The sequence below is a fragment of the Pyrgilauda ruficollis genome, unplaced genomic scaffold (assembly GCF_017590135.1).
Source record: "Pyrgilauda ruficollis isolate IOZ18807 unplaced genomic scaffold, ASM1759013v1 scaffold172, whole genome shotgun sequence".
Lineage (NCBI taxonomy): Eukaryota > Metazoa > Chordata > Aves > Passeriformes > Passeridae > Pyrgilauda > Pyrgilauda ruficollis.
This window is the reverse complement of record NW_024516098.1, coordinates 607,342-634,381: the sequence shown is the minus strand read 5'-3', so window position 1 is coordinate 634,381 and position 27,040 is coordinate 607,342. Positions and strand designations below refer to the sequence as shown.

General features: G+C 51.1%; 1 protein-coding gene and 1 long non-coding RNA gene across 2 annotated transcripts; both read right to left on the bottom strand.

Moving 5' to 3' along the window:
- Nucleotides 1-18,513: 18,513 nt before the first annotated feature.
- On the bottom strand, nt 18,514-20,475 carry LOC121351788. Its single transcript, XR_005954838.1, has 4 exons — nt 20,372-20,475; nt 19,538-19,661; nt 18,971-19,082; nt 18,514-18,643 (listed from the first exon to the last, which is right to left on the bottom strand). It is a non-coding gene; the product is annotated as an uncharacterized LOC121351788 (long non-coding RNA).
- A 488-nt stretch (nt 20,476-20,963) lies between these two features.
- ACKR3 (atypical chemokine receptor 3) lies at nt 20,964-26,768 on the bottom strand. Its single transcript, XM_041464156.1, has 2 exons — nt 26,725-26,768; nt 20,964-22,931 (listed from the first exon to the last, which is right to left on the bottom strand). Exon 2 carries the CDS (start codon nt 22,902-22,904, stop codon nt 21,810-21,812), a length of 1,095 nt encoding a protein of 364 aa, XP_041320090.1. The 5' UTR covers nt 22,905-22,931; nt 26,725-26,768; the 3' UTR covers nt 20,964-21,809.
- Nucleotides 26,769-27,040: the final 272 nt, after the last annotated feature.

The window sequence follows — 27,040 nt, the reverse complement described above, 5'->3', positions numbered from 1 at the left end:
GCCAGCCCCGGGGCCACTGGCCTTCTTGGCCACCTGGGAACACCACTCTGGTGATGGTTTCACCTGAAGCACAGCTCACTGGCTACCTGTCAGCAGTCCCAGCTCCAAAGGGGGGTCGCCAGCTGTGCCTGGATGGAATGTGAGGGTTCCCTTGCTCCATCAAAGCCTCGTCCCCTTTCCCTTTCTGGCAGAACCAGAGCTGAGCACCAGCACACTCACAGCACTCATCCCCATCCCAGTTATGGTCCCAGAGCTCCTGCACATCTGGAAAAGCACAAAACACCCCATGAAACCACTGCCCTGAAGTCAGATGCCTTCAACCTGAGTCACCGAGAGGAAAAGGCGAAGGGTGTTACTCCAAGGAATTTTGCAATGAGGAAAACAAACCCAAACCAAAAAGAAAAAAAAAAAAAAATCACACCCACCAGGGAAGCTGCCTGCCTCGAGGAACCCTGTGAGTCAGAACTGCCCACAGCAGCTCAGCTGTCTCTCAGCATCCCTGCAACTGCAGAGCCAAGACATTCGAGCACGCTTGGACCTCCTGGAAGGAACTCCAAGGCTCGGCGGTGAGTTAAAGTCACGTCTGAGCACGCTTTCACCTGCACACCTCCAAAGCAGCTCACAGTGCTCTCCTGCTGGCTTCCCACTGGGATATGTGAGTCTTGGGAATGGAATGACAGTGCAGCCCTTCCAAAGGTGGCCATCAGCCCACATTCAGGGGAAAAAGTCCAGCTGCCCTCACTTGGACAGTGTTTCTCCCAACTGTCCCCCAAAATCCTTCAAAAGGATGAAGTGAAATAGCTTTTTAGGTTTTTTTTCATTTTTATTTCATTCCAGCTGACCAAAAAACACTTCAGCTGTCTACTTCGCCTTTTTGAATCCCCATTTTTTGGCACAGCTGCATGGTCCTCAAGCAGGCATCCTACAGATATCCAGTTGCTGTGCTCTGCAGCCCAGCCATCTTTGAATGCTCAATGTTAAAAAGATTTGTCAGGCACTATCTGCTTTTGCTGGATATTGCCCTCAGCCCAAAGGGACTCTTCCCTTTGAATCTGGCAGCACAAGTCCTGCTGCCTGTAGATTTATATGGAGGTACATCAAGTTCTCCTTCCAGTAAATAGGACTGGATAATCAATTCCGAATGAAGGTTTGGGAAAAAACCGTTCTCAGACAGTCCCTCTCAGGGAAGAGTTTTTAAACTGCTTCCAAGCTGCTAATCAAAAAAAAATTTTTTTAAAAGCAAATAATGATGTGCTAACACCGCTTCCAATTCTTGGTGTCTTCCCAAAGCCACAGCTCATGAGGGTTAACACGCAAACCCAAGGAACTGTGGGAGCTCCTGGGCCTCCTGTTTGCAAAAAAAAAAGAACATTTCAGCAGTCCCAGAAACAGGTCAAACAAACATTTCCCAAGAATCACACAGGTGATTGCTGAGCTCACCTTGGAATGACAGGAATCTGCTGGAAGAGGTCTCTCGTGCCTATTCCAGGACTATTTCCTTCAATTCTTTTTTAAGTCAGTGCTTCCAAGAGTTAAAACCCCACTGGTTTTAGCCAAGCTCTAATTTTATTTAAGGCATGAAGGGAACAATATTTATCATTCAAAGGAGCCAGTTCTGTTTCGTCCCTGCTCCTATTTTTGTCCTCTGCCTCTAGACAGGAACGTCCCTTCCCTGTGCTAATTAATAGAGGGGATAAAGGCACACCTTGGGGTTGAGAGCTTTATAGAAAATTTAATTACAGATCCTGACTTTGTAATTACCAGGCGAGACTCTCCCATTATCTGCCACAGGATCCCTGCAGGCTTTACCTGGCTGGAAAGAAGCAGGAGATGACTTTAAAGGCTGGGGTGGAAGCTGATCCCTAGACAAAGTTTAAGACGCAGGAAGGGCCACCAAAAACCTCCATAATGATGGCAGCAGGGGGGACATCAGCAGGTCAGAAGGAGAGAGAAGCCCTGATAGGTCACAGACATCATAATGGACTTGGCAGGATTGAAGGGAACGGAGGCTAAGACCATAAGGAGATAACAAACCTGCAGCATTGTCAACACGAGTTCAGCTGGGCAGCTCTAAGTCCATTAACAGAGCTGAGACTAATTAGAAGGTGATGCAAGATCAGAGCAGAAGGAAAACTGTCCTTAGAGAGGCTGAAAATGTTCTTGTGCAACCCGTGCTGCACGTTCTCAGCTCGGCCCTTGGACCTGAGGATGATCAAGACCACTTGTGTAGCTCCATCTCCGACCTGTGAGCACTTACATACTCACTCTGGTATGTGCTGAGCTGGTGCCTCACGCTCCCCATTCCATAAATCCTCTCCCCTTCCAGGCTCATGTGATGGAAAACGCTCTCTGAGCAGACAGTGAACTGGCTGAGGTCAGAGGGGGACTGCAGATGGAGAGGTACAGCACGAAGCTGCAGCCTAGGGGATACAAAAGGCTCCTCAGCTATAAACCCAAGGTTTTCTAACCAGAAGCTCTCCACAGAACATCCCAGTGGCACTGTGCACCACGACTGAATTCCGTGGGTTTTACCAGCACAGCTCCCAGTTTAAAGAGGAACCATTCATTAATGATGCACTGGCCCATTGTAGGAGTCTGAGTATTTCTCAATGCATTCAAGACTTTGCCAGTCAGCTCCATAAATCAACTTGCTGGAAAAATTGCCTTAAAAAAAGGAAAAATAAAAAAAGCAATTCAATGTCGTGTCAGCAACACAACTATGCAAACTGGAATCTCTCACCTCATGTACTCCCAGGGCATTTTATAACCTGTATTACAGAGGTGCTGCTCTGCTCCTTGAAAATTGTCTTAAAAATACCCAATGAGATAAAAAAAAAAAAATCCTGAGTGACTGTCACGGGGAAACAAAGCAAGAAAAGGGGAGAAAATGGCGATTTGTGGGCCACTGTTGGTGGGCACTTGAATGGGAGCCCAGTGCTTGACACCAGCGTGACTCTGAACAAAACCAGAGCCAAGAGCTATTTGTCAAGGGGCACCAAGGCACACAGGCCTTGGTGAGAACCTGGCCCTGCTGTAAAAACGTGTCAGGCGCTTTGCTGCGGGGCCGTGCCGAGCCCCCTGATGGATCGCTGTGCCGGGAGGGCGGCATTGTGAGCCCGAGAATGAGACATCTGCTCCCTTCTCCTCTCCTGAAAGGAGATCCTGCCTCGGCCGAGCCCAAAGGAGCAGCCCCTCGTACACAGCGTGGATGTGGGGGTCTCGTGGCCACCGACCCACAGAGCTGGGTCCGGCCTCCCTCACACCATCCCTGAGGGCTCAGCCCGGGATTCAGGATCTGGGATGTGCTGCCAGCATCCATCACGGCCTCTGCTCCTCTCTGTGTGTTCCAGCGCTCCCTCTGCATCCCCCCCTGAGGTGTCCCTGCTCAGGACACCGTGCCTGAGCTCACACACACACACAGGTTCACGCAGCACAAGCTGTTTTCCCTAAATCTGCTGTGTGGGCACGGGAATGCTGCAGGCAGCATCATGGAATGGTTTGGGTTGGAAGGGACTTTGAAGATCATCCAGTGCCACCCCTGCCACGGCAGGGACACCTTCCACTAGTCCAGGGTGCTCCAAGCCCCATCCAGGCTGGCCTTGGACACTGCCACAGTTTGTCTGGTAACCGGTACCTCGTTTTTCCCAAATTTTCCCTCATTTTTCCCAATACCCCATTTACCCTGCTCTCTGTGCATTTGAATCCACTGCCCCTTGTCCTGAACATCCACTTGCCAAGAGGATCCCCCCCCCCCCATCATCTCCTCAGCCAGAGAAGGAAGGATTTGCAGCAGGTTGTGAGGATTTTGAGGATTTTATGGAGCTGCCAGTGCAAGCAGGCTCCCCATTCCCAGGTAAGCCAGCAGCTCCTGGGGAGCCATTCCCTTTCCTTCCCATGCAAGGCAGGACCCAAGGCTCACAGGCACAGCCTTGGGGAAGCAGGATTAGTTTATAAGGCCTGATTTATGGAAAAAGCAGAAAGTTTCTATAAAGAGTTTCAGTTCTGAGCACATTTTACCCCCAAGAAAATGGAAAATAACAGGATTTAACACGCTGGGCAACCCTTCAGCAGCCCTCTCCTGACACCCTACACCCTACAAGTGTAGGATGGACTGAGGAGCTGAGGGAGGGGGAGCTGAGAGCTGCCTGGGAATGGACTCGAGGCATAAAGAAAATAGGGGAAATAGAAGCAAAGAAAAGAACAGCAAAGCGGAAGAAGCAGAAAGAAGGACGTCTGTGTGCTGCAAATCTCTCAAAACAGAGGTCCCACTTTGCAAATGCCGCTTCGCTGGGGGAGGAAGGGAGGGAGGGGGAAGGCTGGTTTCCATTTCATTTTCACTTTGAAAACGCCATTTTTCCGCACATCCACTGAAGTGCAAATTTCCTCGGAAGCCATCTGAAGAGCGAGCGTGCCTCAAAGCTGAACTTTTCTAAACCACATCTGCTGGACTTTACAAAGCCCTGCCTGAGGGAGCCCCTGGCAGCGTGAGCCGCATTTCCCAGAGCAGCGCCCGGAACGTTCCCCAGCACCCGGGCGGGCGCAGCGGGGTGACAGAGCTGCCAAGGCTGGCACAGACAGGTTTCTCCAGCCCCAGAGCTGGGAACAGAGATAGGGAGTGGCTGCTGGGTGTGTGTAGAGGGTGATAAAAATGGGGCGACAACCAACACCTCCCCAGCTGCTGGGGGAGAGCTGCCCATCTTCCCGGCCTTCAGGACAGCACAGGCAGGACGTGGGGATAACGCTGAGGGAGAAGGCTGAGAACAAGGATGGGGGTGTTCATGTGGCAGCCATCCCACCTGGAGAGCCCCACAGCCTCCCTCTGCTCCACATAAATCACCAGCTGGGTGGGTGGGAAAACTGCATTTGGAGCAAAGCTTGCAATCACATCCTTAGCGACATGCCAAGCAGCACATCCCTCAGGAAAAGCCTGTGGAGTTACCTGCCATCACCCATGGCTGTGTCTTCGCAGCTCCCCCAGATCCCAGCTCGGTGCCCGGGCCAGGCAGATGGTTTGCACAAACAGCTCAAGGGGCAGAGGGCTCTAAAGCTCTCCGAATTCCCACGAGCACACAGCAGCCTCCCCCTTCCCAGCTGGCACCGAGAGCAGTGCCCAGCCCCTTTGCCCGCAGCTGGAGGGGGCTCAGAGGGAAGGGACATGGCCCCAGGCACGGGGACAGTCCCCAGGCTGGCAGCTGCACTGTGGCAGGGATGCCCAGGGGCAGCAGGTGTCCCTTCCCAAGGGCTGGGTGGGAATGCTGGCACCCAGGGCCCGTGCAGAGGGGTGACCCCTGGCTGGGTGCCCGGGGCTGTGCTTGATGTGACAAAAGAGCTGTGCCGCCCCAGTGGCACCAGCTGGGAGGGCTCAGCTCTGGGCCACCCCACCAGACTCCTGCACCCAGTGGGAGCCAAAAGGAGGGACACAAAGCATGGCCCCAAATCTGCTCCTGCAGAAGGAGGCATGGCAGGCACCGAGCTGCTCCCTGCTGCTGCACAGCCCTGCCCTGCGCTCTCACCCTGCCCTTCCTGAGGACTGTCTGCAACAGGACAAGGATGTGCAGGCCATCCCAATTTCCCCAGCTCCTCCACACCCTCCCTTCCCACAGCATTCCCATTATCAGCTGTGGAGATCTCCTTTCCAAGTCCATCCCAACTTCCAAACCCATGCATTTAGGGTGAGACAGAGCCCAGCTCAGTGCCATAGGAGCTGCTCCTTTCCTGGAAATGTTAAGGTCCGTGGGTTTTGCAGTGCAAAGGAGCCCTTTGGCATTCAGTTGGATGTGTTTAATGCAGCCTGTGGAGCAAACAGACCATGGTTAATGCACCCAGAATGGCTGACGACTCTCTTCTGGGCAGACGTGAAGAGGGCAGTAATTCATCCCAGTCCTCTCTGCTGTGCACATTCCCACCGTTCCAAAGAAGAGGTCATGCCCTCTTTTTCCTTCTCAGCAGCACCCTGTGCCTCTGGTCTCCCTCTCTGCTCTTTGCCAGGTGCTGGGAATGGCCCACTAAAGCCTTTTACTTGATTTTTTCCCTTTTTTCCCCTCAAAGCTCCCTGCAGCTCAGTGCACTGAGCTGAGCAAGCCACAGCTTCCCTACTCCGTGCCCTTGAAAACAGATGGCAGGCCCCAAGTTTTCCCTGACAAGCAAAGGAATGAGAAGTGACGTGGCTGGAAAAAACAAGCTCAATTCCTCTTGGCAGGATATGAATTTAGAAATCTCTGGTGTCGTCGCCCCGATTCACGGCGAATTTGAATCCGAGCTCTCCCCGTGCCAGACGACACAGAGGTTTGACAGGAAAGGTAATTGGAGGAAATGGCTTTGTAATCCAGCTATTGTGCTGGCAAGATCCAGCTCTCCTCAAGAACAAGGTTCGCTTCCTGGCATGGCTGATTCAGCAGCAGTTATTTGTCCCCAGTGCCTCTTGGCTTTCCCCTGCCTGGCAGGGGTGGCACGGACCCTTCAAAGCAGTGCCAGAGGTGTGCTGGGCATCCAGGCTTTCTGCAGCCTGGGGAGAGGCAGGGATGGGGTGGAGAAACCTGCAGGGTCAATCATTTCACGTGCCCAAGTGTTGGGGAGAAGAGCAAGACTGGGCAAGCCTCGTGTTCCACACAGCCCTGGGCAGGACACAGAGCAAACATCACCGTGGTGGGTGCTTGTGCCATGCCAGATGCAGAACGGGGGTGGGGGGTGTTCATGGGGCAGAATTCCCACCTGGAGAGCCCCACAGCCTCCCTCTGCTCCACATAAATCACTGGCTGGGTGGGAAAACTGCATTTGGAGCAAAGCTTGCAATCACATCCTTAGCGACATGCCAAGCAGCACATCCCTCAGGAAAAGCCTGTGGAGTTACCTGCCATCACTGGATTGTAGAATCACAGAATTATTTGGCCTGAAAAACCTCATTCCAATCACCTGCCGTGGGCAGGGATAGCTTCCACTACACCAGGTTGCTCCAAACCCCATCCATTCTTTTCCTTCTTCAGAAAAAACACTTCAAAACACCCCAAAACAACTGCATTAGGTGAGGGGAAAGCAGCATCAAAGGGCCAAAGAGCCTGCCCTGGTCCCACCTGGAAAAAGGGAGAAAGAAAAGGGTAAAACAGGTCCAAAATAGACTGTGAGCTGAGCAGCACTTGCCTAGAAATGCTCATGCATGGTTCTATATACACAGTTCCTGGGTCATCACATGCAGCATCTTCCCACCACTCTAATAATCACCATTAATAATTAATAACAACAATTAATAATAATAATAATAATAATAATAATAATAATAATAATAATAATAGTATTTAAGTGACCTGTGTGCCATCCCACTGGTCACTCTGTCTTCCCAGCTGCCCCTGTCTGGGCTGGAAGGTGAGGTGCTGGATCCACTCCCAGGCTGAGATGGGATCATTTGGCAGCTGGGGCAGTGTGAAACCCTATCCCTGCTGGCTCCATCAACCCCACTGCTGCCCTGACAGCCCCTTTGGGAGCCCTGGTGAAATGAGCTCTTGCCTTTCAGAAGACTCCTCTATATTTAAACAAACAGCTTGGGGATGGAGCAGAGCAGCACTAAGGTACCCCAGTATCTGAATATATCCTTTAGCTCCAAGGCCTGATTCCCTGAGTGCACACCAAGCTGGTTTTGTGGAGGAGAAGAAAGGGAAAAGCTCAATTTTTTTTCTTAATCTGCTAGCAAAAAAATATTGGGATAGTAAAGAGGCAGCAATCACCCAGGGATGCCTGGAGAGCTCCTACCTACGGGCATGCAGAGCTCTCATCTGGAATTCATTTATTCCTGTTCACTACTGATGCTGCTCAGCTGCAGAGGTGCTTGGGGAAGGGCACAGTCAGGAGATCTGCAGATCCTGAAGAGGCCAATGCCAGCTCTGGGAATAACAAATCCTGGGGATCTCTCAAACTCCTGGAGGAAAGACTGCACAGAAAATCAGCATATATTAGGAAAAAATTCTTCCCTGCAAGGGTGGGCAGGCCCTGGCACAGGGTGCCCAGAGAAGCTGGGGCTGCCCCTGGATCCCTGGAAGTGTCCCTGGCCAGGCTGGACAGAGCTTGGAGCAGGGATAGTGGTAGGTGTCCCTACCCCATGGCAGGGGGTGGAACAAGATGATCTTTAAGGTCTCTTTCAACCCAAACCAATCTGTGATTCTATATTTTCTCCATGGATTTTATTCTGCATCCCATTTTGCTGCTAATTCCCTCAGGAAGCTCTCCTAGTTCTGATGATAGCCTGCATCTCATTTAATTACATCCAGCAAGTCCAGCTGCTGGAGCAAAGCCACTTTAGGTATAACCATTTTGAGCTCTGAAGAAATCCCACAGCCTGGTGAAAAATGTAGATTTAATTTGTATATTCCCTTTAAGTGCTGACTTACACACCTTGCAATGACCCATCCATAGCTTTACACAGTCCTTCACTTTGCTTATCCTGAACACAGGTCCTAGAGGGTGAGAAAAGCACAAGATGTGCTGCATAACCTCTGGTTTGGGGGGAAAATCCAAAAGGAAAGGAGATGCCTCCTGGGAGCCCCTCCATCACAGCTTTCCACAGGCAGGCTCACACTCAGCCTTCCTCTGGGAAGAGACCACACAGGCTCAGGTTGGAGGGAAAAAAAAGCACATGAAGATCATGGAAGTTTCAGGGCAAGTAAATTACTGTTAATTGTGAGATATTTGATTGCAAGAAGCACCAGATGGCCAGCCATCTGGTTTTTATTATAAAATTAAACAAGATTAACCCAAACAGGATTTCCTCAGCATTCTTCTCTGACTGGCTCACAAATACATCTTTAACACCTATGCTACAGATAGAGCACAATCAGAAGCCCTTCCTGCCTTTCCCTAATCTGCTTGGGCTAAATACTCTGCTGAGCAATGCCCTTGCACCTAAAGATTTCCAGCAGGATTGAAGAGAAGCAGGGCATGGAGTCATTGAGAGAGGAAGGAAATATCAGCTCCAAGAGCAGCAGCCCCAGCAGAAGCCCTTTCCTTCCCACTGGTTAAAAAGGCACAAGCATCGGGGCAGGAGAGTTGCCAAGGGCAACAGGTTGCCAGAGGCAACAGCAGCTGGGGTACCAAACTCTCCTGGTCAGCGCTGGGATGGGAAGGGATAAAACAGCAAAACTGGGAAGAGTGGCCAGACCCTCCAGCCTCTGGCCATCTCCTCCTAAAGGCAGCAGTCAAAAGCACCTCTCACTCTACAGGAATTTCCTTTGCCTTTTTACACCTTTGCCCAAATCCTCAGGAAGTCTGTCCTGGTGCTGTGACTCCCTGCACTGCCCAGCCACCAGCCCTGCCTGTGTCCCTGGAAGGGCAGCACTGCAGAAGGGATAGCAATGCCTTGCACAGGCTTTGGTCATTCTTTACCCCAAAGAGGGCAAAGCCCTGCAGAACCAGCTCAGATTTTGCTGAGCAGGGCTTGCTGGACCAGTTAATCCAGCGAGTTTTCTGCCCTCAGCTCCCAGAGCTGCTTTGGGAGCTGTGAGAAATGCTACTCACTTCCAAAAATATAAAAGGTTTATTAAAACCTTATAAAAAATACAACAGAAGACTGAATACAGAAAATATTACAGCACCAGGAGCAGAGGATTTTCCCCACCTTTTGCTCATCCACACAATGGAGGTTTCACCTTTTAACCCTTTAGCTCCTCAAAATTCTGTCCATCGACCCCATCTTTGCTGTCCAGTGGTGGAGATCACTTCCTTAAACCTTGATTGGAGGTCAGGTGCTGTCATAGTAACAGTCTGACTCTCCCAAATGTCCCAAACAGAGGCCACCCCCTGATAACAACACAAGGGTGTAAAACAAAATGATAAATCTATAAAACCTCTCCTAACATATCTCCATGATATTTACCTTTTAATTGTGAGAGTCAACCATCCCATTGCTCATCTACCACAGAGGCACCCAGCTGCCTCTGCTGCTCTCCTGGAAGCTGGGCTGCCACCAAGGTGGCCTTCCCTTGGCCACCCAGGCACCCTGCAGCAGGCAGGGATGGAGTGGGAGCCTGCAGCTGGATCTTGGAGCTTTTCTCATGCAGATCACACCCGTCCTCGTTTGTTCGCAGCAAATCGCCCGTGAATGGAACATAAAGCTGTTCCAGGGGAGATGTCCCCTTGCATCAGTCCCCAGGGTAAATCCCTGGGATGTGATGCATCCAGAAATTATCCATAATACCCCACTCACGCCCTCCTGTCTGAGCAGGAAAACCTGGTGGGAGATTTCAGCTGCAAAACAACAGGCTGGGGCTTTAGCTCATGTAAACATGATTTTTTTTTTTTTTTTTTTTTTTTTTTTTTTTTTTTTTTTTTAGCTTTGAATATCTTCACTTTCAGAGCTCCTCTGAAGAGAAAAACACCACAAATTCCTTCCTGGGAGAGCAGCCAGCAGCTCCCTGAACCCCAGGCTGTTGGTGCCCCGTGTCACTGCTATGAGAGGCTGGGGAGCAGCACACAATTCCCCGTTTGCAATGTGGCAGGGTGACAGGCTCCTCAGCAGAATATTCCCACAGCCACTGCCCCGTTGGCACATTCTGCAGGCCCTGGGCTGGGGGTGGCCCAAAAGTCCAAGCTTCCCATCACCTACCAACCTGGGATGCTGCTTTCCCAGCAGCCACACCAGCTGCCCACCTTGCCAGGCTGCCACCACTGGGGGTCCTGAAGGAAGCCAGCTCTGTCCTCCTAGTGTGCAACTCCACGTCCTGGTGGTTTTGTGATCACAGGATTACGTTGGAGAAGATCTCCAAGGTCATTGAGTCCAACCTTTGGCTGTCACCCAGCCCAGAGCACTGAGTGCCACATCCAGCTGCTCCTTGGACATCTCCAGGGATGGAAACTCCAAACCTCCCTGGGCAGCCCCTTCAGTCCCTGAGCACCCTTTCCTTGGAGAAATTCCTGCTGCTATCCACCCTGAGCCTCCCCTGGCCCAGCCTGAGGCTGTTCCCTCTCCTCCTGTCCCTGTTCCTGGAGCACAGCCCGACCCCCCAGCTGTTCCCTCCTGTCAGGAGCTGTGCAGAGCCACAAGGGCCCCCTGAGCCTCCTTTTCTCCAGGCTGAGCCCCTTCCCAGCTCCCTCAGCCCCTCCTGGGGCTCCATTCCCTTCCCAGTTCCATTCCCTGGACATGCTCCAGCCCCTCAAGGTCCTCCTGGTGAGGGGCCCAGAACTGGAGACAAAACTTGATGATGGTTTTAGGTGGGTGGCACCCCACTGTGATTAATTCACCCAGATTTTAACATGTTCTGGAAACCATGTAACTTCTTTCATTTGGGTATATGGTTTGTCTTTAAAAAGTAAAGAAATTATATTAAAGATGGTCTTAAATTTGATAAAAGCATGAACTACAAACTCTTCATGTTTCCAGCCAGTTCAGTGCCCCTTTTCATCTCACTGGAAGCCACCAAATGAAGATAAAGTTCCCCCAAGGACAGGCTACCCATCTCCTTGTGGCCAAAGCCCTCAGGCTTGTACAAACTAAGGACAGCTCAGAGGAAAGATCAAACATGGCCCAGGTAGAGGCATATTCAGGGAATTGACTGGAAAGCTCTAATACAGCCTCTCTTCTTTCCCTTTTGCCTTTCCACAAGAGCCAGGCTTGCTTCAGCGTGGAAAATTGTTTTTTCACAATTGTGTTCTCAGGAGGGGCTGTCCCACTCTGAGCTGGTGTTTCTCCAGAAGAACTTGGTCCAAGGCAGACACCTCAGCTGGAAATCTCCCATCCCAACAAGCAAAGTGTTTGGAGCTGAAAGGACATCCTATCCTATTTTTAGGAGGAGCAGGGAATTACTAGATCAGTAATATGCTGTACTAAAGCTGGGTTTTAAACAAAGGGAGCAGATGCTCTGACAAGAACCCTGCACAAAATATTTTCTTTGCCAAGTGAGCAAAGGAAACCTAATTTTTTTTTAGCTGAAGAATCAGCTTTTAAAGGCAATCCCTAGTAAATGAGGTATAAAACTGAATTCAGAACATTCCCACTACTTTCTTGCCTTTCTAGCAGAGCACCCTCGGGGCTGGGCTTTCACTGCCATCCAGCTGGGGAGATGCCCCCAAGGTGGAAGCATACACACGAGAAAAAATAAAGCAGTTTAACAAGCAGTTAAAATTTGCAAGCTTTTTAAACATGATTTATCCATGCTGGGTACTCCTCTATCTCAGCAGATGCTTCCAAGTGTCTGGCACTGGAGAAAAACCCATAACTTTATTCCGTGATGTATGACTAACCTGTATTAGACTTGCACTGAAACAACTGGCTGCTGGTGGTGGAGGAATAAAAAGTCAGTGGATTGCACTGAAAACCAGAAGAGACTTCAATTATCTTGGAGGGGTTTCACAAGAAGCTGCTTCAGTCTGTCAAACACGGGTTGGAATGGGGCTGTGGGCAACCTCTCCCTCAGGAGCCACAAGGAAAAGGCACTTCCAGCCAGGAGAAGAGACCTCCACATCTTTGTGAACAGCTGGATGTGGATGGGAACCCCCACCTGGGCTGGCACCACCCCTCAAGGGGTTTCCAAGCAGAGGGAGCAAGAATTGGAGCCCAGCAGCTCCAGGCTGGCTGCCAAAGCAGGCACATCCCTCTGGGAACACAGGAATTGGAGCCCAGCAGCTCCAGGCTGGCTGCCACTTGGCACATCCCTCTGGGAACGCTGGGGAGCACATGGCTTTTATCTGTACACCACTGGAAAAACCAGCATGGACACACAGCTGGGGAAAAACAGGCCTGCTTTTAGCCTCAGGAGTGCCTTGTCTGCTTTTTCCCAAATCTACTGGATAATCTAACAGGAGATACTGCTCCCTACAAGCCATGCTGCTGGCAGCAGGACCACCAGTGCACCAGGGAGGCCTGAGGCACTCGTCAGCTGCAAAATGGCTTTCACAAAGCATCACCCCTTGTCACCTGCATCAGGGGGCCCAGAAGAATGCCCCTCAGCAGGAAAGGACCTGGGAAAGATGAGCAGAGAGCAGCCCTGCTGGATTTCAGGAGCCTGCAGCACCAGACACAGGGTCCTGCTCCTGGCTGTAAGCCAGAGATAAGGCTCCTGGAATTGCAGGGAAAAGAGTTTTCCCAGCCTCAGGTTTGCAGGAGGAGGGAAAGAAGAGCACAGGAGGCAGAGAACAGTGAAATCAATCCAGAAAAATCCGTTTTGTCCATCCTGATGAATGCAGTGCTGGCTATCAAGCCGACGCTGCTGCTAAAACCAGCCTTCCATTTCAATGTGGGCTTCTTGAAGCTCTCACCTTCATTCCTTGCAAATGAACAACAGGAGCACCCAGAGAGGCTGCACACTATGATAAAGCTCAAACAACACCTCAACTGACTCAAAATCAGAACTGAGTGTGTTTCTGGTTAAGAGGGCAGCTTAATTTATATCTTAGAGCAGCAAAGGGGGGAAAAAACCCTTCCTTAGCTGTGAACGACAGGTCCTGGAAACAGTCAACAGCTTTGCTCTTCCCCCAGCAGTTGTCTCCATCCCTCCCCTACGAGGAATGGGTTGATGGGTTACCTCAGAGCCTTGTTTTGAACTGCTCTCCTTTATAATCTTCCTCTAATGCACAACTCCAGCTGTCAGTGGAAGGGGAAAGGTGATTAAATCAGCTCGTGAGGACTCCCTGCAGGAAGGTACAGCGTGTGCAACATGTGTAAAGCAAACCTGCAGTTCATTTAAAGTTCCCTTTTCCATCACCCTGCAAGCTGACACAGCTTTAGCTCTGCAGCAACATGGACCTATTCCAACTGCTTGGAAAGTGGAAAGGGTTGGTCACTCCCCAAAGGAAAGGAGAAGGGATTTGTGAGGTCCCAAGCAATATTTCTGGTGCTGTACATTGCTTCCTTTCACAGTCTGTGTGACAGCAGTTCATCTTTGGGGTTGTACCACCCCCAAAGGCATCTTTTGCTGCCTGGACATTCCTTGGCACAAATGGGAAACAACCTCTTCTTCCCAACAGGCAACAAGCTGTGGTCTCACAGAGCTGAGGGGAATCAAGAAACTTCCTAGGAAGAAATCCAGGCTGAGAGGTGTCTGGGAATTTCTCAGTGACTTCAGGGAGAAGAGGTTGTCACCAGGTCTATGGGAATCTCAGGAAGAAGGCCACGTGCACAGGGGCACCTATCCACCCTGCAAGTAAATCCCCTTCACTTCCCCAGACTGCCTGGACCAGACTTTCCAGCCACATAAAGGAGTGGAAGACACAGATGCCAGCAGACTCTGGAAATTTTACACCTGGAGACATTCCTTGCTCTTATACAAACAGCACCTGGAAGTGAATGCAGAGTGAAAAATGGATTTCCAGCTCTCCAAGAACAAACCTACCTGAGGAAAGCACAAGACTGCTGTAAGCCCACCATTTCAGAGCTGTCATGGAGCTGAAACTGTCTCAGGGTCTGGTTTTTGTTCCTTATTAATCACTTTCATGAGCCTTTGCACGTCTGGATTCCAGCCTGACTGGAAGCAGCAGCACTGGAAAGCTCAGAAAGCTTTCTAAAGTGTGAACACCCCCCACTCCACACTCTTGGAGAAGGTTTAATGCACTTCAGGTTTGCATCCAGACTTCCAGGGGCTGAGCCAAGCAATCATCCCTCTCAGACACACAGGGTGTTCACCTGTCTGGGAGTTTCCAACCTGAAATCCAGGCTTTCATCCTGAAGTATCTTTGGCAGAAGCAGGGCCAAGAGATCACCAGGTGCAAAGGAGCTGAGATGGTGCCCAGGAAAGACAGCAAACTACCAGGGCTGCTGATGGAAAAATCCACTTTCCATCCTTCCCCAGGGATCTCCTAGGCTCCATCACCCTCATCCCATAATTAGATTGAGCAAAGAATGCCTGGCATTTGCTCCACAACTCAGGCAAGGTTTAGAAAGCCTCGAATAATGCCAAAAATCAAATATGGGTGAGCGAAGCTGCCTCTCAGCCAAGGGAGCCAAAGCCTGAGTGGGGAAGTGTGCCCCTCTCCCTCTCCTGTTTTAGTCTCCAGCAGTACAATGAGGGCTATTCTCTCCTGGAAGCAGGAATCCAAAACACTCTGGTGTTTTATGGATGGAGTACAAAGGGAAGGTATGGATTCTCCTGTGCCAGCCAACTTCCCATAAAGCAGCCATGAGGAAGCACTGGAGCTGAACTGAGGGGAAGCTGTGGGATTGGCCTTTCCAACCCACTGCTTCCCTTGCTCTCTCAAACCCCTCAACCAAAACGTGGCATTCACCAGGCCAGACAGGAAGGGAAATGGGAAGAAAACCTCTCTCCCCACCACCACTCCTCTTTATGAAACTGCCACCCACCAAAGGCATGACCTTGAGATTCCAGCCAGCCCTGGAACAGGGAGGGCTGAGTTGGGGACAAGAGCTCCAGATTGTGTCATCAAGGGCCCAGCCTCCTCCACACAGTGCAGCATTCCCACACCTTTGGTCCTGCCAAAAGGGAAAAGAGAGCCAGGAGGGAGCAGGGCCATGCCACAGAGGGCTCCTGGGCTGCTCTGTGGAGTCACATCCTGCATTCAGGTGGTCTGGTCTCAGATATGTTACCAGGAGGCAAAATTGATTAAAATACTCTCTGGAATAACTCCATGTGGTTATCATGGGTAACCCTGAGCTGAACAGTCTTTGCCCAGGACAGTGAGTGACAACAAGGTTGTGATGGGACGCTTGGAAGAAGGGAGAAGCCAGCTTGCTGCTTTGGAGACCAGAAATGTGCCTTTCCTTCCCTCTCACACCCCTGTGGTGACCAGTGACAGGAGGGAATGGTTGGAGCTGTGTCAGGGCAGGCTCAGGCTGGAGCTCAGGGAAAGGTTCTGCCCCCAGAGGGTGCTGGGCACTGCCCAGGCTCCCCAGGGAATGGGCACAGCCCCGAGGCTGCCAGAGCTCCAGAAGGATTTGGACAATGCTCCCAGGGATGCCCAGGGTGGGAGGCACAGCCCTGCCCAGTGGCTTCACTCCCCTGGGACTCCCACAGCCCAGATAATGAAGGAGGACATTGGATGTGGTGTGCCTGCTGGATGAAGATCCAGGGAGTGACCTCGATGGACATGGAGCTGATGGGAACGGATCCTGGCAAGCTGGTAATGATGGGAGCTGCAGCAAGACCCACCCTGAGGCACAACCATGACTTTGCCTTATTGTGCATCCCAACTCCCCACTGCAGGAGACACAAATGTGCCTGTAGGTGGCCCAGAAACACTGGCTTATAAAAAAGAAAAAGGGAGGGGAAAAAAACTCCAGAATGAATGCAGCGTCTGTCACCCTTTTGCAGAATTGTTATGTTTTTTGTGTGTAGTTGGTGCTTGTTTTCCAAAGATTTACATTTTTATGTGTGTGTCATTCGCTTTTCATGCATTCGGAGACCTCAGAGCTTAGAAATTCAAAATACTTGTCAGTCACGTCAATCCTTTTGGACAAAACAGAGCTGCCACTTGGATGGATTAAAAAAAGCCCACAACAAAACAACAAACAAAACACACTTTTCTCTCAAGCTGTGACTCGGTCACTCCGCTCAATGCGGGCAAGACAATGTTCAGAGAAAGCAAAAAGAAGGATCTGAGTTTTCATACTCATCGGTGGAACTAAATTGATTAAGGTCATTTCCTAGGTAGGTTTGAAATCTTCTGCAACAATTTTTTGCTTTTTTGAAAAGAAAAGCGTTCCTCCCCTCCATCCCCCCCCCCCCCCAAAAAAAAAAAAAAAAAAAAAACCCCCCCCCCCCCCCCCCCCCCCCCCCAAAAAAAAAAAAAAAAAAAAAAAAAGGAAAAGTCACCACTGCAAAAACATTAAATCTGCTTGGGTAACTCAGAATATATGTTGGCAAGGCAACATATCTCAGCTTGAACAGTAAACCTGCTATGTCAGAGGCTCTGCCACATATGAAAGAGGCTTGGGTTTCAATATCTCATGCTGAATTTACTGCTTTTCAGCCTTTCACGGCCAAGTATTTGATGTCTCTCCTTTCACTGCTGCAATCGATAGGGTGACCTTATGTAAGAGTTTCCTGACCTTTGCTGTTGTCAGTATTGTTCTGCTAAAATGTAATTTAACTCTTTTTCTTTAGTCTGGAAATAGCACTGTACAGACAGCAAACACGAGAGGGGCTTGGGGTTTTTTTCCCCCCTTAACCTAAAGGCAAGAGGCACCATCCATCATCAGAGTTGGCTTCAAACCAGAGGATGACAAGAAGCATCATCTGCAGAGGGTCTGGTTGGTTTCCCAGCACTTTCTTGTACCTTTTTAGTAAGTTAAAAACCCCAAAAAGCCTTACTCTGATGCTCATTCCTGCTCAGTATTTTAGTATTGAGGGGTCTCCCTGGATTCACATCACTGGGATGTTGGTGTCTCCTTGGCACTATGAAGTTACAGCATTTCCTGCAGCTAAGGCCTTGAATGTATTTCACATAATAAAAACAAAACGATCAAGACTTCTATGAAAAAAAAAAAGAAAATAATTGCTTTCAAACAGCAACTACCAAAGCAGAAGGAGGCTGATTTTTCTTGTGACAGTGGATGTTGAAGAGTCAGCCACAGGTTTTAGACTTACAGCTGGCTTATCCATGCCAGGATCTCTGGGAGCCTGGTTTGAATCTCATTGTAACCCTGTAATGCAAGTACTTTTGTGAGAGCAAACTGCCATGGTTATCCTCTGCTGTGCTGCTGTGATTTCATCTCTGAGTTCTGGCTGATGTGGGTATTACTCTGCATTAGCCATGCAGATGCACACGTCGCCACTCACACCCATACATTTGCACAGGATTATGGCTGAAATTCCTGATCCTGCTTATAAAAAGCCCTATAAATCCCAGAGAGCTCCTTTTAAATGGGCAGCATTATCCTACTGTAAATCCGGGGTGTAAGTCAGAGCAGACTCTGGCTCAGATGCTCTTCAGCCACACATCCTAATGGAGCAGGGAGGCTAAAAACAAACCCTGGGCTCTGCACACACCAATTCCCCCACCAAAAACCATCCCCATCACATCCCCAGCCCCATACCCCTTCACTTCTTAAAATACCAGCTCCACTCTTGTCATGGAGAAACTCTCAGAAAGAGAATTAAGAGCTGGGCTTTGGCAGCGCTGCCCCCGCCCCCACGTGCTTCAATATTGCTCACAGCTGAGTTATTTCTTGCTTCTTAGGAATTTTAACTGGCTTTTATGCTCAGTGAACTCGTGAAAGGAGAGTACCTAAAGTCAGCAGTGCTGAAACCATGAATTAGCACAAGGAGAAAGGGGCCAGTTGGGTGTTTCTTGCAGTACATTATCTGCATAATGCCAGAGGAGCTGATTTAAAGTCACTGTGCTACACCTGAACATCATTTATGGCTCATAAAAGGAAAGCTGTGTTTAAGGAACAATAAAGCAGCACTGCACTTTCTGTGGAAGAAGAGAAATAAAGCCTTTCTCACGGAGCAGATGTATTTTTATTTGCTCAATGTCTGCCTCCGAGGCACGTGGAGATGCTTTACCAGAAAGCCCAAGAGTTAAGGAGGAGGACTCGCTCCAGGTTATGGATTATGTTTGATTTGTGTTCATTTTTCCAGCCAAGCCTTAACACAGCAAAATTGACCTCCTGGAAAAGGTAAGATCTGAATCTCCATGGACACCTGTAGCTGTCAGAGGAGCAAGGGAGATCCCCAGGCACAGCAAGCCACAGCAGGGAGGAGCAGGGACCCTTCATAAAACAGAATCACAGAGTCATGTTGATGGTCTGGGAGGTCTTTTCAAACAAAGACCAACCTGTGATTAATCCCCACCTTGTCACCCAGCCCAGAGCACCAAGTGCCACACCCAGTCTTTCCTTGAACACCTCCAGGGATGGGGACTCCGTCACTCCCCCGGGTAGCCCCTTCCGATGCTCAGCAAACTTTCCATGAAGAAATTCTTCCTGAACACCCCAAGTTCCAGGCTCGGGATGTTTGGCCAAACAAAGTGACAGCAGCTGTCACATCAACCACTCTAAGTCACAGTCACATCACAGAAGACACCTATTTTCACTCACCTGCTATCTGTTGATAAATTCCCTCATTTCAGTCTCCAGGGAGTCCAGACCCACACTTTGGTCTCAGTGCAAACACCAGCTGAGGTATTGTGTCACACAAGAGAAAAGCTTCCTAGAACACAGACAAGTTTTTAGCTATTACACTCCTGCCAGTTTGATTTTTGAGAATTTTTAACATGAAACCAAAGTCCTAATGAGAAATACACAATTACAAACTCCATCCCTTCTGTCCCTCTGCACTGTTCTGCCCTCCACCCATTTCCCATCCTCTGCCCACTGCCTCCCTTCCCACAGAGTCGTGGCCACCTCAGGGCCACTCAGCAGTGCCAACCCCTGGAGAGGATTTGGAGAGAGAATTGGAAGGTTCCCACTTCCCAAACTGCTGCCTCCCAGCTCCACTTGTCCTTTCAAGAGACAAGGTGAATCCTCAGCTCCAGGTTTTCCCATCAAGGAGCTGGAAAGGATCCATGTGTGCACAGTATTGACAGCAAGGGTCATGGTCCTGACCTTTCCCTGCTCCCTGTCTGACCTTGCTTTTGGAAAAGGCACCATCACACCACGATTCACCTCCCCGAGGAAGAGGCCTGGAGACTTTATCAGTGTGGTTTAAGCAGCAGGTCTGCAGGATCTCCCCAACACTCAGCACCACCCGGGCTCTGCGCAGGGCTGACGCCGCTCTGTGAATACCAAACTGCAGAGGGAAAGAAAAAAAAAATTCTGTGAGTTTCTGCCAGTGTAGAGCTACAGCACCACGTGAGAACAACCCACTGCCTGAGAGGGAACCTGAACTGAAACAGTTCTACTGCTCTAAAATGAAAAACACCCTGCAGGGAGACAGGAGCAGGATGCCAGAGCTGTATCCAGCACCTTTGGGGAGGACACACAGCTGCACAGAGGGATGCTGAGGGAAGGGAAGCAATTCCCAGCTAAAGCAGAGGATTAATTTCTCAGCATTAACCCATTTCAAGTGTCAGCACAAGGGAGAACTTTCCTTGCAGCTCAGCAGCAGCTTAACGTTAACAGGAAACACAAAATACCCACAGTGTACAAGAAGCATCAGCACAAAAAGCTACGCCTGCACTCCATCCTGACAGCTTCCCTGCAACCAGAAATCCTTTTTCTTTTGGGATTTCTCCCCATTTGGGAATGGACTGGTGTTTTTTTAGAAACACCAGTACAAGGAGAGGATGGCAGGCTTAACATCTGTTTCTACAGGATGACCTTTGAGGAGGCAGTAATGGAATGTGTAGAGAGAAACGAAATAGAGTCATTCCCAGATTGTTTGGCTGCTGGGATGGCAGAGGGATGAGGGCATGCTTGGATTGAACAGGAATTTAAGTGTAGCGCTGCCCTGGAGCAGCAAACACGGCTGGGAGACATCACTGATTTGACATTAAATACCTTGTCCTGAGGTGAACACCACCAGGATTCAAGTGCTTTGCTGGCTTAGAGCTCCACTTGAGGCATCCCACAGCGCCTGGATCCTGCCCCACTCGGACGCTGCAGGACTGCAAATCCACAACAAAAGGAAGAAGAGATAAAAAGGGATTTAGTACTGTCAGGACTGCTAACCCCCAATTCCACAGCCAGCAAAAACCACAGAGGGCTGAACCTGGATTAGTCCAAATATCCGCTCCATCTGCACACTTCCGTATTTTCCTTCCCCGTATTTATTTCCAAGCTACAAACACAGCTTTTCATCAGTCCTAGCAGCTTTTACCTCATAAATCCATCACTTTTACCTTCCCCACCAGCACAGACCCACTCCTCCCACCCCTTCCCTGCTCACCATGCTCCAGTGCCTCTCCCATTCCCCCATCAGTTCTTTCTGGCCACCAAACACCAGGAAAACTCTGACTGACCTGTGTGCTCCTGCACCAAAGGACAGAGGGTGGCCTTGAGATTCCTCCTTTTTTGGCTTTTTTCTTTTTTTTTTTTTTTACCTGAGGAGAAGGCTAGCCTGAGGAGAAGTCAAACCACTGGTAGGCACAGGTTTTGTTTTCTTTTTCTCAGATCTTTATTTTACAAAAATAACTTACAAATAGAGACAACTCTCAGCAGTAAGATCACTCACTCTGTGCAGGAGGATACAGCCTGGTGAAGCAGGGGTGTAGGAGTTAAGGACTCTGACAATACTGTTAATTTTAACATGATGGCAGCTATATTACACTACATATATTTCATGCTCCAGCATGTGGGTGTGACACCACATAAAGCCATGGTCCATAAAGTGTGCCAGCCAGGGAGGATGCTCCCAAGAGATCATTTCCATCCTATTTATCAGCATCCTCTTGGAGCCAAACGGCCACCTAACACTCAGACTACAGCACTCTGGATACACTCATCAGCAATATACTTCAAATACATGATAAAAATATATTTAACTTTCAAATACACTTGTATAAGGTACACCAAGAGGCAGAAAATAAAGTCTCGAGCTTTTAAATACAACACACTATATATATAAACGTACACAAGGAGACAAGAGGGAATCAAGACGTGGAAGGACAAGCTTATCCATGTTATCTATGGTACACAATGGCTTTGTCTGCCAGGAAGTAATTTCCATTTGCATAGCGTTGTTGAGGAGTCCACACTGGGCTAGGAGGAGAAAAGGTTTTCATTTTGGTACCACTTCCACTTTGCAACTGATCCTACTCTTAAATTACACTTCGTCCTCTCTCTTCTGTAGGCTGGAATTCACGCCGCGTTCGTAACAAGCACATTGAAAGGAAAGGGGTAAAAAATAAAAAAAAAAAAAATAAAAACAAACCGTAACACACATAAAAAACACCACATCAGGTCAGAGAGTCAAGAAAGTTTCTTTCTGGGGTTGCAGTCATTTGGCATTTTGCTCCAGAGCTGAGTATTCTGCTTCTGACACTCTGGAGGCGTCGATGAGTTTAGTGAGGCCAGTTTTGGCAGAGTACTTGAAAATAAAGGCTTTCATGAGCTCATATCTGTAGTTGCGGTTGATGAAACTGTACAGGATGGGGTTGACGCAGCAGTGGACTAGGGAGAAACACTGAGTGATGTGGAGGGTGGCGTAGAGGAAGTTCTCCATCTGGCAGCTGAAGGGGATGAAATGAAGGCTGTAGAAGATGTCCAGCAGGACTGCCACGTGGTAGGGCAGCCAGCACACCAGGAACACCACAACGTAGGAGAAGATGATCTTCCCGTTGCTCTTCCGCTCCTGGTCGCTGGAGGTGGAGATGCTCTTGGCCAGGAGGAAATAAAACACGGCGATGATGGGAAAGGGGATGAGGAAGCCCAGCACCACGGAGATGAGCTCCATGCCAATGAACCACTCCTTGAAGCTCTCTTCGGGGTAAACGGGCCTGCAGTAGGTCTCGTTGTTGGAAGAGACCGTCTTGAGGTAATAGGTGTCCGGGAGGGAGGCGGAGAAGGCCAGGAGCCACACCAGGATGCAGATGCAGCGGCGGATGATCTTCTTCTTGCGGCTGCTGGAGTTGGTGAAATAGGCGACCGAGAGGTAGCGGTCCACGCTCATGCACGCCAGGAAGAAGATGCTGCTGTACAAGTTGATGGAAAATATCAGGTGAGTTATCTTGCACGTGATTTCCCCCATGTGCCACTGGTTGTGCTGGACGAGCGAGACGACCCACACAGGCAGGGTGATCACGACGCACAGGTCGGCGATGGCCAGGTTGAAGATGTACAGGTGGGTTTCATAGCCGGTCATTTTGGCCTGCAGGTTGACCCACACCACCACCGAGTTGGCCACCAGGCCTATGACGAAGATGAAGATGTAGAAGAAGGACAGGGTGTAGAGCAGGGCGCTCTTGTTGAGCGTGCCAGGGCATGTTGTCGCATCCACCGTGATGCACTCGCCGTTGTTGCATGTCCAGTTGATCTCCGTCAAGTTGGCTGTCTCCAGGAAATCCAGGATGGAAGTCAAGTCAAGTGCGCTCATGGTCGCTCGGATTGGAACTCAAACGACCTAAAGGCAAAACAGGATTGAAAGAAATGACGTAAATTACGGAGCTATTTCTGCTGCCGTGTCATACCGGGACGCGCCGCTTTAGTGACATCCTGCTCTTGCCAGGCACCTTCCATTAAAGCACTCCATGGAGTAAAACAACCAAGACACTTAGCAAAACTCATCTGCTTGACAAAAGAGGAGCAGCACCAGATTTTGTGCGATTTTTCCTTCTCCTCCAGCTCACATCTGACATCATCAGGTTGGCTATCGTCCCTGGGTGTGAAATCTGCAAAGTACACCGTGGCCAAATAAATGTCAGGCAACGAAATCTGTCTCCTCCGGCATAAATGATGCTTCTATCGCTTTCAGCAGGGGAATCTTTAGGCCATTTTATCTGCACTCCCTCAAGCACAGTAGAATTGATCTGGCTGATACATGGTACCGTAAAACATTTACCACAGGCTCTGGTCAGCATCTTGTCAAGTCATACAGATGCACAAAGCAGAAGTGAGGAACTAAGGGGCTTTGTACTCCTATCCAAACTTAGATTTAATTCTGCTCTGTCCTCCCTCCCTCCCTTCCCTCGAATTCTACAAAGAATTCCCCCGAATTTTACAAAGTATCCCCTGCATTTAACAACCATTACACAGCGTTGAGAAAAGAAAGAAAAACTTGCAGTCTGACTGCTGAATAGATCTGCTGGTCTTAAGTTTTCTTTTTAGGAGAGTGCTTTGATTTCAAAACACTCCCCCATCATGGTTGGCTCCACAACTGCCTCCTTTCCACCCTTTTGCTTTTCTATATATACTTTTGCTGCCTCTTCAGTGCTTTCTTCTACCTGCAGGCAGTGGACAAAGCAACTTGTTAACTTCCTCACCAGCAGAAAGAAAAGGCCCTTAATGGCTCACACAAAACCCTAAGTGGGGCTGCTAACTGCTCTTGTGCTTTTGGGGAGGCATAAAAATGCTGTCCCCCCTCCCTGGGACCCTCACAGGACCCTCAGTACCACCCACAGCCCTGTGCCCACCACACTTCAGCCAGGCCAGTTTTGGAGCGCAGGATCCAGCCTGGGATGTGCCAAAATAAAGCTGCAGAGGTGAGATCCCAAGGGATGGATCCTTGTTCCCTCATGGCTTCACCTGAGCTGGACCATCAGGTCAGCCAGCCCACCCATGGACACATCCAGCACCCCAAACAATGGTCACCTTGCTCTTCCCCATGACCACGGCCCCAGAAAGAGACGGACCAGCCTGGAGAAAGCCAGTGTGGCCAGAGAGCAACAGGGATCTCCAAATATCCCTGACCCCACCACAGGATCTCTTGGTAGGGTTTCCAGGAGCACAGAGTGGGGTTAAGCAGGGAAGAGCTCAGATGTCTTGAATACCCTCTTCTCACCCCCTCTCCCCAAAAAGGGACCTTGGTTGACACAGCACCTCTCCATCTGCATAATGAGCTCTTCCCAAAGCTCCCACCCTCCTGCCCGTCAGGGACAGAGGCTACGGAAGAGAAGGGAGATAAGGGGGGAGATTACCCGAGAGGACTCAAGGCACTATTGTCCCAGCAGAGGGGAAGCTGGTGGCACTAACAATGAGGGGGGCCCTGCACACATTCAGGGGAGATCAAATCTCTCCACAAACAGGCCCAAATTGGCCCTGTGAGGAGATCTGCCCTGTGGCTTTCATCCTGCTGGCCTGATGAAAGACGGAGCCGAGATTCAAACCAAATTAAGCACGGATTTTGCTAAAACACTGCCTAAAGAGGGAGCTGAGCCAGTGGCAGCTCTCCATCCTGGGATAGTCGACCCTGTGCTCATCTCAGGAAAGCAGGCAGTGATTTAACCCACCCTACACAGGGCAGAGGGGCTGATCCACCCCCCAGAGCTGCCAGTTCCACCCTGGTGCTGCAGGCAGCAGGGGTGGATGCATCCCCTGGATGTTCACTTCATCCCAGGGCTGCAAGTGGGACAGAGGGATGGGGCTCCCGCCAGACCTCATCCAAGGTCCCATTGCATCCCCAGCACAAACACCTTCCAAGCTCCTACACACAGGAGAAGGAGCACCATCCCCAAGTCCCTATACCTCAAAACTCTGCAGCAATTAAAGCAAACCCCCTAAAAGCCACAAAACTCCCAGCCCCATGGCAAAGGCCACCGGCTCCTGCTGGTATTTGGGAGCAGCAAGGGGAGCACAGCAGGAGGAACACCCCACTACCCCCTGACACCCCACAGAAGTAGCATGGATGGGCCTGGGCTTCTCTGGAAAGTCACACGGTCTAAAACAAGGGGAACGGGCTCACTCTACATCCCAAGACCCCAATTCAGGACAGGACTGTGACCATCCAGCACCAGCAAGCCTCCAGCACATACCTCATGGAAAAGAAAACTCAAACCTGGCTGACGGGTGTCAGATTCCGACAGAGAGGTAGCAACAGGGCAGCAGAGAGCCCTTGAGGCTGGGGCTCACACCAGTGCTGGGGACACCACGGCCACCACAATCGCAGCTGCTGGCTCAGAGCCACCCTGGGGGTGTTAGGGAGCACGAAGGATGCTCAGCCCGCTCCCAGCCCGCCTGCACTCCGAGAGCACGGCTGCTGCACACACGTGCATCCATCTGCCTGCGCCTTTCGCATCCCCAGCGCGGCAATAAAAACCCGAAACCGAGCCGGCCTCCCAGGCTCCAGGTCCCGCCGGGGAGGAGGGCTGTGCTCACAGATTACAGCCCCGCAAACCGGGCTGTAGTCTGGGATTAGCTGCTGTAACCTGAGCTCCGACTCCCACCCAGATTAGCTGGGAGGTACGGGGGGGAACCCACCAAACAAACTCAATAAAACCACTCCGTGCCCCTAAAAAAAATCCCTTCAGCGCTCTCTGCAGACAGCACAGCATCCGAAAAATTCGTGAAGGAAGCTGGGACCGTAATTTGCGTCCACGACACTGCAAAACTCTTGCAGGCCATCACCCCTTCCACCTAGCAGGCACATGTGCTGAGTCCAGTCGTTGCTAGTTTACAGGACAAGAAGGAAAGCAGACGGGCCCAAAGTCCTGCTCCAGACCTCCAGAGCTGTCCCTGGAGCTGATGCAGCCTGCAGGATTGCACCCTTCCCATCCCACCTCCTGCCCAGACCCGCTGCAGGCTGTGACAAAGCAAACAGGCACAGGCATCCCTGCCTAGCAGGGCAGCCCGGCACGGCAGGGCAGTGTCCAAGCCCTCAGCAATTTGGGGAGCTTCCCAGAGCATCCCACAGCCCGCTCCTGCCCGCACTCAGACCTGCCTCCCGACTGCTCAGGGGTGCGGGCAAGCTGCGCTTCTCCCAAATGGAGCAGGAAACCAGCCATGGCAGGAAAAGCCGGGATGGCCGGGCGGGCTGTCACCCGCACACCTTCACCCTTCCCGTGTGCCGGCTCTGCAGCGTGAGGAGGCGGCCGCCACAAGAGGACACCCACGCCCGCAAGGGTATGCGAGCCCGGTACATTCAAACTCTCCGGCAGTTCCGAGCTGAAGAAACAAACAACAACAGCAGGGGAAGGAGCGGAGCCGAGGAGCGGAGCCGAGGAACGGAGCCGAGGAACGGAGCCGAGCATCGCACCTGGGCACGCAAGGGCACCCACACGGGAGCGGCGGCCGCTCCAAGCTCCCCCAGACCCTCCCGCCACGGGGAACCCCGGTGGGGACAAGCAGGAGCGGCTCCCCCAGCCCGTGCGAGCCCACAGGGACGCGGGGAGGCCGCGAGCGCTCGGCAGCACCGGGCCGGCCGCGCCGTGACCCCTCACGGGTCCCGCAGCCCGGCGGGGCTCCCCCGGCGCCGCCCTTACCTCGGGGCCTGGCGGCAGCGCTGCCCGAGCGAGTGAGCGCGGCCCCGGCGCCGCCGCCGCCTTATATCGGCCGTGAGGGGAGCCCGCCTCCCGGGGGCGGCTCCGGCGGCCCGGCTCCCATCGGCCCAGCCCCAGAGGCGACCGGCCCAGCCCCGGCAGAGTCGGAGATCAGCTCAGCGCAGCCCCGGCTCGGCCCCAGATCGGCACGGCCCCGCCCGGCACGGCCCCGCCCGGCGCTCCGGGAACGGGAGCGAGGGGTGCGGGCAGCCGGGGTGGGAGAGGGGTGATACCGGCACGGGGGAGAGATAAGGAGGGG